General features: G+C 40.3%; 1 protein-coding gene across 4 annotated transcripts in view; it reads right to left on the bottom strand.

Annotated features, from left to right (window-relative positions):
• GRM7 (glutamate metabotropic receptor 7) overlaps window positions 1-12,341 on the bottom strand; it is a 546,447-nt gene that overhangs the window by 180,570 nt on the left and 353,536 nt on the right. For all 4 annotated transcript variants that reach the window (XM_084634422.1, XM_084634423.1, XM_084634425.1 and 1 more), the window contains exon 6: window positions 6,428-6,628. In XM_084634422.1, coding sequence (XP_084490548.1) covers window positions 6,428-6,628 — 201 coding nt within the window. The remainder of the gene's footprint in view (window positions 1-6,427; window positions 6,629-12,341) is intronic.

Genomic DNA, 12,341 nt, shown 5'->3' with positions numbered 1-12,341 from the left:
GAGGGGCATTGCTGGCACATGATGGCATATATCACATTGGTGGATGTGCAGGTGAACGAGCCTCTGATAGTGTGGCTGATGTTATTAGGCCCTGTGATGGTGTCCCCTGAATAGATATGTGGGCACAGTTGGCAACGGGCTTTGTTGCAAGGGTAGGTTCCTGGGTTAGTGGTTCTGTTGTGTGGTGTGTGTTTGCTGGTGAGTATTTGCTTCAGGTTGGGGGGCTGTCTGTAGGCAAGGACTGGCCTGTCTCCCAAGATTTGTGAGAGTGTTGGGTCATCCTTCAGGATAGGTTGTAGATCCTTAATAATGCGTTGGAGGGGTTTTAGTTGGGGGCTGAAGGTGACGGCTAGTGGCGTTCTGTTATTTTCTTTGTTAGGCCTGTCCTGTCGTAGGAGACTTATGGGAACTATACTATACTCTCAGCCCAGCAGAAGCTGCTGTCCTATCTCGGGGCCTCTCCTTCTGCCCCTCCACTCCCACAAACATGATACAGTTCTGTGGTGACCTAGAATCCTATTTTCGACGTCTCCGACTCAAGGAATATTTCCAACATACCTCTGAACAACATACTAATTCACAGAGACCTCCTTACCAACACTATAAAAAGAAGGATTCTAGGTGGACTCCTCCTGAAGGTCGAAACAGCAGATTGGACTTCTACATAGAGTGCTTCCGCCGATGTGCATGGGCTGAAATTGTGGAAAAGCAGCATCACTTGCCCCACAACCTCAGCAGTGTGGAACACAATGCCATCCATAGCTTCAGAAACAATTCTGACATCATAATCAAAAAGGCTGACAAAGGAGGTGCTGTCGTCATCATGAATAGGTCGGAATATGAACAAGAGGCTGCTCGGCAGCTCTCCAACACCACTTTCTACAAGCCATTACCCTCTGATCCCACTGAGAGTTACCAAAAGAAAATACAGCATTTGCTCAAGAAACTCCCTGAAAAAGCACAAGATCAAATCCGCACAGACACACCCCTGGAACCCCGACCTGGGATATTCTATCTACTACCCAAGATCCATAAACCTGAAAATCCTGGGCGCACCATCATCTCAGGCATTGGCACCCTGACAGCAGGATTGTCTGGCTATGTAGACTCCCTCCTCAGGCCCTACGCTACCAGCACTCCCAGCTATCTCTGAGACACCACTGACTTCCTGAGGAAACTACAATCCATCGGTGATCTTCCTGATAACACCATCCTGGCCACTATGGATGTAGAAGCCCTCTACACCAACATTCCACACAAAGATGGACTACAAGCCGTCAAGAACACTATCCCCGATAATGTCACGGCTAAGCTGGTGGCTGAACTTTGTGACTTTGTCCTTACCCATAACTACTTCACATTTGGGGACAATGTATACCTTCAAGTCAGCGGCACTGCTATGGGTACCCGCATGGCCCCACAGTATGCCAACATTTTTATGGCTGACTTAGAACAACGCTTCCTCAGCTCTCGTCCCCTAACGCCCCTACTCTACTTGCACTATATTGATGACATCTTCATCATCTGGACCCATGGAAAAGAAGTCCGTGAGGAATACCACCATGATTTCAACAATTTCCATCCTACCATCAACCTCAGCCTGGTCCAGTCCACACAAGAGATCCACTTCCTGGACACTACAGTGCTAATAAACGATGGTCACATAAACACCACCTTATACCGGAAACCTACTGACCGCTATTCCTACCTACATGCCTCCAGCTTTCACCCTGACCACACCACACAATCCATCGTCTATAGCCAAGCTCTGCGATAAAACCGCATTTGCTCCAACCCCTCAGACAGAGACAAACACCTACAAGATCTCTATCAAGCATTCTTACAAGTACAATACCCACCTGCGGAAGTGAAGAAACAGATTGATAGAGCCAGAAGAGTTCCCAGAAGTCACCTACTACAGGACAGGCCTAACAAAGAAAATAACAGAACGCCACTAGCCGTCACCTTCAGCCCCCAACTAAAACCCCTCCAACGCATTATTAAGGATCTATAACCTATCCTGAAGGATGACCCAACACTCTCACAAATCTTGGGAGACAGGCCAGTCCTTGCCTACAGACAGCCCCCCAACCTGAAGCAAATACTCACCAGCAACCACATACCACACAACAGAACCAGTAACCCAGGAACCTACCCTTGCAACAAAGCCCGTTGCCAACTGTGCCCACATATCTATTCAGGGGACACCATCACAGGGCCTAATAACATCAGCCACACTATCAGAGGCTCGTTCACCTGCACATCCACCAATGTGATATATGCCATCATGTGCCAGCAATGCCCCTCTGCCATGTACATTGGTCAAACTGGACAGTCTCTACGTAAAAGAATAAATGGACACAAATCAGATGTCAAGAATTATAACATTCATAAACCAGTCAGAGAACACTTCAATCTCTCTGGTCACGCGATTACAGACATGAAAGTTGTGATATTACAACAAAAAAACTTCAAATCCAGACTCCAGGGAGAAACTGTTGAATTGGAATTCATTTGCAAATTGGATACAATTAACTTAGGCTTGAATAGAGACTGGGAGTGACTAAGTCATTATGCAAGGTAACCTATTTCCCCTTGTTTTTTCCTACCCCCCACCCCCAGACGTTCTTGTTAAACCCTGGATTTGTGCTGGAAATGGCCCAACTTGATTATCATACACATTGTAAGGAGAGTGATCACTTTAGATAAGCTATTACCAGCAGGAGAGTGGGGTGGTGGGAGGTATTTTTTCATGCTTTGTGTGTATATAAAAAGATCGTCTACACTTTCCACAGTATGCATCCGATGAAGTGAGCTGTAACTCACGAAAGCTTATGCTCAAATAAATTTTAAGAACAAATTTTAAGCTCATACCAGCAAATGTTCGTTTGGGAAGGGGTATATTTTACATAGGATAGGACACTGCTTGACTCAGCAGGGAGACAGGGTTCCCAAAAGCCCTTCTGCAAAAGGCCTGGCACAGAGTTAAACAAGCCAGACAAAGAACTGGCCCTACCCCTTTACAACTAGGAAAGCACACACATTTATTGTGACTACAGTAATAGAACATTACAGACCTGGTATATTTTACAATAGATGGGGGCATGAAATAGAAAGAGAAAAGGGCTCCAAGAATATCTCTCCAGCGCCTTGGCAATAAGCCTCAGATGTGGCTGCAATTATTCCACGTGAATGGGCCAAGAGAAAATAAACTCTGCACATGAATAATACATCTTAAAGACACCTCATGTTTCCAGGAACATTATCTAGGGCCAGCCCTAAATGGTCAAGAGACTAAATAGTTTAAAATTATTATTTTAAAGTTCTGCTACCTTCTTGAAGCCTCCATGCTGTTTATGAGTGGTATATAAAAAAAAATACCATCTGGCTTATGTGACCAACTACAACTAGAGGAAAAAATCTTGCAAAAATGGGTGAATAAATTGAAATAATGAATATACTTGAGAAAACTGAAATCCAGGCAAATTCCACTAAGTAGATTATTTCCTCCGCTCTCTTAAAATAAGATGACCATTCAACTGCTCTGCTTTCCAAGAACCTCCTTGAGGCCTTTGGAGGAGAGAGAGATAAATGATCTGCTACAGAATTCTAGGATGGCCAAATTAGTAAAATTTACACAAATACCAAATTTCTCTGAAATTAGTATTATTTTTGCTTTGTAACATTCCGTTTGTGTTCTTTTTCCAGAAATAGGAAGATATGGAAAATCCTATCTGCTCAGTTTATTAATCCAGCAGTATTTGGCTTCTGGCAGTAGCTAGCAACAAGTAATCCAAAGAAGGGAGGGAAATCTCATGCATCTCTTTTGATACTCTGTGCCAATTATGCAATACTTTACTTGGAGGGAAAAAAATCCTTCCTGACCCTTACAGTGATGAAGTTAGAACATGAAGTACAAGATTTATCTTCCTCATCTGGGTCTCCCAGTCCCTTTTCTTCTACTCTCTCTCTCTCTCTTTTTATTAGATTGTAAATTTCTAGGAGCAGGGAAGGTGGCGAAAATTTTCAAGACTTATGAACCTAAAATTGAACACTTCTACCAATAGGCAGGCACCTAAATAAAACCGTGATCTAGCAAAGCACTTTCGTTTATGCAAAACTTTCAGTTTGTGAATAGTCCCAGTATGGTCACAAAACTGATTTTCAGAAGTGCTGGGCGTCTTTGGCTATCACAAAAACTTTAATAGGAGTTGCATGACTCCCATGTAGCACTTTTGAACATGAGTCCTCATTTAGGCCTAAATATGGATTTAGATGTCTAACTTTAGGCTACCAGGTTTTAAAATGTAAGTCTGGGTCTCCATCTTGTAAAGCGCTGAGGCAGACAGTTTAAAAACTCCTGTTACATATATTAGCAAAGTTTATAAGGAGGAAAAAGTGTTAGTATTACAAGCTAACTTCTGTGACTGTTCAATTGTCCTGGCACTGGGGGTGGGCTCACGTGAATCTCCTCATGTATGTTAATGAAGCAAATAACCTTTAAACAAAATTTTCAGGGGTTGGGAAATCCTGCTATAGTATTTAAGCCAGATTGACAGATCTGACACATATTTAAGCCAGATTGACATATAGACACTGGCGCAGGGAAGTAAATATGAAAGCCTATCCTGTACCTCAAGGAAGGGCTGGTGTTAGAGTTACCAATGTCCTTATTGGGATCAGTGGGAGCACCTTTATTTGGAGGATGAATTATAGGCAGCTGAGGTGATATATTGAATCAAACTAACTTTAGCTTGTCCACATCCACATTTGCCTTTTGCGCTGTATTCTCACTATAAGCTTTCTGGAGGAATGGAAGTTGCAACAACCTTCACCACAGGAGACTTTCTGCTTAGCAGGTCTAAGTCACTTGGTTTGAAACCTGAAAATGAATCTGTTCCTGTCATAAATATAAAGGGAAGGGTAAACCCCTTTGAAATCCCTCCTGGCCAGGGGAAAGCTCCTCTCACCTGTAAAGGGTTAAGAAGCTAAAGGTAACCTCGCTGGCACCTGACCAAAATGACCAATGAGGAGACAAGATACTTTCAAAAGCTGGGAGGAGGGAGAGAAACAAAGGGTCTGTCTGTAGTCGTCTTGGCCGGGGACAGAACAGGAATGGAGTCTTAGAACTTTTAGTAAGTAATCTAGCTAGGTATGTGTTAGATTATGATTTCTTTAAATGGCTGAGAAAAAAATTGTGCTGAATAGAATAACTATTTCTGTCTGTGTATCTTTTTTGTAACTTAAGGTTTTGCCTAGAGGGGTTCTCTATGTTTTTGAATCTAATTACCCTGTAAGATATATACCATCCTGATTTTACAGGGGGGATTTCTTTATTTCTATTTACTTCTATTTTTTATTAAAAGTCTTCTTGTAAAACACTGAATGCTTTTTCATTGTTCTCAGATCCAAGGGTTTGGGTCTGTGGTCACCTATGCAAATTGGTGAGGCTTTTTATCCAACATTTCCCAGGAAAGGGGGAGTGCAAGTGTTGGGAGGATTGTTCATTGTTCTTAAGATCCAAGGGTCTGGGTCTGTAGTCACCTAGGCAAATTGGTGAGGCTTTTTACCAAACCTTGTCCAGGAAGTGGGGTGCAAGGTTTTGGGAAGTATTTTGGGGGGAAGGACGCGTCCAAACAGCTCTTCCCCAGTAACCAGTATTAGTTTGGTGGTGGTAGCGGCCATTCCAAGGATAACGGGGGTAATATTTGTTACCTTGGGGAAGTTTTGACCTAAGCTGGTAAAGATAAGCTTAGGAGGTTTTTCATGCAGGTCCCCACATCTGTACCCTAGAGTTCAGAGTGGGGGAGGAACCTTGACAGTTCCTTACACTCTAAACTGTTGTCCTAGTGAAAATGACAGACAGGCCGAGTCCTGTGTGACAAAGAAGTGCCTTTATTTTTTTGCCCCAAGTAGGTGGAAATGATACACATCAAAGAATATGCTTTGGATGACTCCAAGAAACTATACATTACCCATAGTTGCTGTGGGTTTCTTTTTTAAGCACTGGAGTCCAAATTAGGCATTATATAACTCAGACAGATGGGACATATATATATTTTGTCTATCACCCACTTTTGCTGATGAGAGCAAATTTGAGGTTATTAGCAGAGTTCAGTGGTTTCATCCTAATTTCCAAGTGCAGCCATCATAAAATGGTTGCACAATTTAGTATCTTTTGCACAATAGAAGCTAAGGACTTGACTAGCTGGAGTACTGCATGTCAGAAATATAATCATATATATAAAACTCACTGCTTCAAGGAAAGCAGTACACAATCAAATGAATGCTAAACTTGGACTATATAAATGATGGCCACTCCATTTGCTAAGAAATCCAGTGAAATAATGAATAATTGATTGACTAATTAAATTTAAAAATCGTATGTTCTCTGAAGTGCTTTGGATACACATTGCTTTGGACTCACCGTTAAAGTTAACATTGCGTATATACTTCAGCAATTTCTTGCCTCCTGCTTGTTCCATCTCCGGACAGATTCCAGCATAATCAGCACAAAGATCCTTGTTCATATGATGGAGGGCATGAGCCATGGCATACACAGCATCAATCACAAACTGAACTTTCCCCTCTTGTTCATAATGGGAATCTTTTCCAATTCTCTCCTGCCCTGCACATAAAAACAAACACAAATGCACACACACAAAGAGAAAGATGGTGAAGAACAGAATTCTCTGGGTGATGAATACAAGTCAAGCCACTTCATGCAGCATTAAAGAAATGAAGGTTGTTAGCCAGTGCAGGATTTTGAATAGTGTGGTTATGATTTCATTTTTTTCTTGCATTTTTAAATGAAAAAAAATCTTCAACCCTTGACACTGCAACCATTCAACTTATAGACAAAGAATTCACAAAGGCAAATCTAGTCCTAACAACAGACATGGCAGTACAATCAACAGGGATCCATCTCCGAGAGAGAGAGCCTGGACTCTGTATGCTGAAAACGCTGGAGTCTTTTAATGAAGAAAGCACATTAAAACAATGCAGAGATGGTGTTTTAAAGTCTGGTGTTACATTCTGCCTTTCATAAACCAGTCTCTCACTGAAAGACATAGCCAGATAGAGAAAGGGAAGAATCAAACTAAAGGAAGCTCAGGAGAATTCAGTTAACATGCCTACTGTAAATGCAACCTGAAGCAGCACAGTTTGCATATGTTTACTATGCACTTCTCTTCTCTTCCTGTAGGAATTAATGAGCCCTTCAAAATCCATTGATTGCCATCAAAATACAGAACCTTAGCTTAAAGATTCCAAATTTATACAGTCAAATGAATTGGTACTGTCACCAAATACTAAAAAGGAAATAAGCAGTGATGCTTCAAGAATAATTATTTTAAATGTTTTATTATTTCTTATTTGTATTACCATTAGCAATGGAATTTAGGGTCTGTGTTAGGCGCTGCACATATCCTGTAACAAAGATCTTACACACTAAATATTATCCACATTTTATAGGTAGGGAACATAGGCACAGAGAGATTAAATGGTTTTCCCAAGGTCACACAGGAACTCTGTAGTAGAGCCTGAAATTGAAACCAATAGTCTGAGTATGAGTATAGAGCCTTAGCCATTGTTCCTTTCTGTCATTAGCAAATTGTGATAAACAAATAATGTGATTGACAATGGGACTACAAAAATAGTTATTTATTGGATTTTAAAAAAAATGATAGTTTATGTCAAAAAGTAAAGAAACAAAACTAGAGCTAGTCAAAAAAAATATTCATCCAATATAATATCTGAATACCATTTATGAAATTTCTTATATACTTTATTCAGAGATTATTACCTACCTGTCCCTAAACTATATTATATATGTGTGTGTGTGTGTGTGAGAGAGAGTCACCATTCCTCATGTAAAAAAGTACACACAGCTGGACACATTTGTGACAGATATGACAATATCCTGGGAAAACCTTATGAATTCAGTTAATATACCTTACTGAATTACATTTAATATCTTTGGGGTCCAATGTGAACTTCAGAAGAGTGTGTTCAACAATATAGCAGACACAATTGATCTTTTGCAACAATGAGTGTGAAGTGGAATTCCTAGGAAGTACTAAGGAGGCGGGGATCTCAAGCCCTCACCTACGGACTTAGCCGTTGAAGCTTCGCCTGGAGTGGAGGACCTTTGGTCTGCTGATCATCTGTTCAAAGACAGTTCAAAGATCCAGACTGGATTTTACAGGGACTAACAGACAAAGACAATTTTTTGATAAATAGTCTGTTTTTTAAACAGGCTTAGGGCTGTCTTCCTGATCCATCAAATAGACAAGACCTCTGGGTCCATGGAGGGCCCCAATCCTTAGGGAAGGGTAAGAAGGACTTGGCTTACTGAGGCCCCATAAGACTGCATACCAGTTCTAAGCTAACACTGTTGTGAACTTGTGACCACAAAAGAGACCTCTTTTGAAGGAATCACCTGCCAGAGCCCATGTTGGAGCAAGTGGGGTGAGCTCTGGTAAGCTTATTAGCTTTTGTGTAGGTTCTTCTATTATTGTTAATATGTTTTCTCTGAAAGGCTTATACCCTAAGAATAAAACAGGATTCCATAGGAAGTGTTGTGCGGTAACTTATAATTGTGACAATTGCATCATTCACCATCTTTAAGGAGAAAGGCATAGCAGGTCTACGTCAGCAATTTGACTTTGCTAGTGAATTCAGAGTATAATCAGGGAACTGTGCATCCTGAAAATACCCTGGTCATGAGGGAGAGAGGCGTATGTCTCCACCCAAGAGCGGTTACAGCCAGGGAGCTAGAAGCCTGTGAGTAGGTGCCCTTGCTGGACTATAAAGGGGGAATACAAGTGCAGTTGCCCTGAACTGTGACAACATCTGCCAGTAATAAATTGGGACAATGATGTCTGAGGGGTAAACAAAGTACAATATTAGGAGGGCTCCTAGGTTTTATACCCCAAGTCTGCCACTATCTTGTTTTACCTTTGGCAAGAAACACCCACATGATTCAATTTGTCCAGCTGTAATATGTGTTGTTATACTTATCAGTCTCACCAGGGTTTTGCAAAATGTAATCACTGATTGTTAAGTGTTCTGAGATACTTTGATGATATAATGGTATGACACTGCAAAATATTACTTTTTGAACAGCTGTAATATCACAGTCCAATTGTTCAGTTACTTACTATATGACACCTTCTTCCAACCTCAGCCTTCTGCAGTTACAAAGATCCCAGTCTTACGATGAGCTATGTGCAGTCAGACTCCTGGTACTTATGTAGAGTCCCACTAAAGTTAGTGGAGCTCTATATGGACTTGATCTGGGCCTAACAAGGAACTGGCTCTCAGTGGCAATATGAAAGAATAAGTATGCAGGCTTTTAAAGACCGTGCCACCCCTGAGCACGTTCTCACAAAAATGTCAGTGATCTTTAACAATTTAGGATGGAGATTCATGAGAAGAAATTATTTTTGCTATCATCCTTAATTTGAATGGTACTAACAGAATTGCAAGCTCTAGCTCACATCAGTTTTCACTTTTAGATTGGGTATGTGAAAAGTCATACTGTTAAGGAGTTTTTGCAAAACACATGAATGTGGCAGAGGACAAAATTCACCATTTCTGCTGCAGAAAAGGTTTGTTTTTTTGTTTGTTTTCTGATTAAAAGAACCATGGCAGAATTCCATCTTTGACTGTGGTAAGAACTTGATTGGGTTAATGAATTGCTTCTCCCTCCCACTCACATGGCCAGATTCTCAGCCTTGGGCTGAGAAAGCACAAAGACAACAGAAAGCTGTCCTAAAAGATCAACCAAGGATTTCCCAAAAGATGTTACCTCCCAGGGTGCTTTCAATTACTCAGAGCCATTTAGGTCCCTAGTCAACCCAAGATCAGGGTACAGAAAGGGGTATTAGGACCTTTTTTAACTTTACACTCTGCTCAGCTGCACCTAGGATAAACCTGAGGATCACAAATAGCACAAATTGAGACTAAATACATCCTATAAATTATTTACAGTGAATTCTGCTTATATTTTCTATCCTTTCCCCCCGTCCTCTCTCTGTCTTGCTTATTTAGATTGTAATGGCTTCAGGTCAGGGACTGTCTACTTTCTCCATGTTTGTATCATGCCTAGCACAATGTGGCCCTGTTTTAGGTTGGTTTGTAGGCACCACTGTAAAAAACAGCATCAATAATAGTTAACTTTGGGCACAGGGGTTGTAGGCAAAATGTCCTAAGTTTTTTTTAGGTCATTTCTGTAGTGAATGCAGTTTTGTGGGGGAAATGCAAAGATTTAATATATGATCAACCCAACTTGAACCAAACACACAAACTGCTCACAATCAATCCAACTGATTGTAACAATAAAACATAATTGAGTAAATGTTGTATAATGAGGACAGCTAAGGAGATCACTATCTTCCTATGGGTATTTCTTTACTAGAAAGCGTCTAAATATGTCTCAGAAATTATTTGCAGTGAATCATTCACTCAGTTGTACTTGAGACCAGCAAATATAAAATTCCTCCATATACATTTTCAACATTTGTGCAATTTCCCTCCCCCATACAGGCTGCCAAACTGCAAAGTATCAAACTGCAAAGCTCTGTTCTGCCAACCTACACATTATGATTAAGATATCATCTGGTGTAAAGCTCAATTATAATTCAAATCTAGACTAGAAACATCCAGTTCCTTTCAGATAATTCAGCAAGGTGAAATAGGTTCCCGGTTTTGAAGATTTACCTACTGTCCTTTTTTATCATTCCACTCTGCTCTCGTTGATTACAGACCAGATTACATTTCCAGACACTGACAAGGAAAATGCTTTTAAATGGCCTTAGCTGAGCTGAGCTACATAACCAAATTAGTAATGCAACAGAAAGGCAAGCCAAGGGAAGTGATCTTGGAATTGAAACTCTGAACACAAACAATACTGATTAAACATATTAAATGCAAGAAGCATATACATAATACATACATAAGGGGAAAGAAAACCTTTAGTAGAAAAGTTTATCTGTGGAAGGAGACTGAGCAAAAATCCATAAAACAAAGTTGCATTCATAATATGAAGGTAAATAAAGGGCTGAAAACTGAGAAGAACTTGCAGTGATCATATGATTATTTATAGCTCAAAATAGCTAGTTCTTATCTGTATACTATATACCCAGCACATATGCATACTATAAGCCCCAGATTTGTAGAACCGTGCATGTGCAACATGTGCATACAAAAATGTATGCTTACAATTTACATGTGTAATTTCTGGACTCGCACGTGCAATCACAGTTTTACTTATGCTAAAAGAAGATTTAAAAATCCACTCAAAGGAGACTGACATGTCTTTGGAATAAACTTTCCATGCCATGCCTATTTTAAATTGACAAAAGCCTCTGCAGAGCAATGAAATTGTTTATATATACAGTCTACAAAATTGTTCTTTTTAATACAATTTTATGGTAAATTCATCTAAAACTATGTATATGGTAACAGTTGAGTGGTATGGACTTTTTATTTTAAGTAATTCTCAAGCAAGAGATGGAAATTATTGCACAAAGCACTGCACAAATTGTTGGGAACAAAGCACACCTTAGAAAATAACTCAGTGATCGTAACAGCATACACAAAACTTTTGTTTGGTTTTCAGAACTCAGATACCTGTACCACTCGAACAAGTGCAAGCTAGAAGAGATTTCTGGGCAGTAGTGTGCAGATAGGAACGCAGCTTGAATAATCACTATGTGGCACAGTGCAGCATCAAGATTGTCCAATAAGCAGCCAGACCCAGTTCGGAAGTGTTTTACAAAAATAATGCCCAGGTTCTTTTCTTTTTTTTTTCTTCCAAACAACAACAACAACAACAAAAGAAAATACCGGAACAAACAACAAGGAATAAATACCACCAGTAGGCCCAGACTTTTTTCAAATGACCACTCCTCATGCAACTCTCTCAGCCAGAAGCTAGGGAGTTTTATAGAAAGTTTCCCAATCCAGGATGGGAAGGGAAGTCCATCGCCTAACTCTGAGCGATTGAGAGCCCAGCTGGCCAATCAGCTCTTTCTCTTTCACTTCATGCTCCATCAAACTTAACATTCCGATAAATGGACATTTGGGAATTCAAGTTTAATGAGTCACACTGAATTTATTACATAAATTCATTCAGTTACTTAAAGCTAAATTATACCATCACATTAAAATTGCTACTGTACGACTATAAAAAAAATCTCAGTCAATCTTTGAACATGCAGAGCACTTCTAGAACTCAACAATAAGCCCTGGGCAGTGGCAAAGGAAAAACAGAGTCCATGCATGAACCTGTCAGATTTTTCTAAATGGAGCAAAATCATCATTTTAACAAGCACCTC

This window comes from Lepidochelys olivacea, assembly GCF_965140295.1.
Source record: "Lepidochelys olivacea isolate rLepOli2 genome assembly, chromosome: 7".
Classification (NCBI taxonomy): domain Eukaryota; kingdom Metazoa; phylum Chordata; order Testudines; family Cheloniidae; genus Lepidochelys; species Lepidochelys olivacea.
The sequence above is the reverse complement of the archived record's forward strand: the minus strand, read 5'-3'. Positions and strand labels throughout refer to the sequence as shown.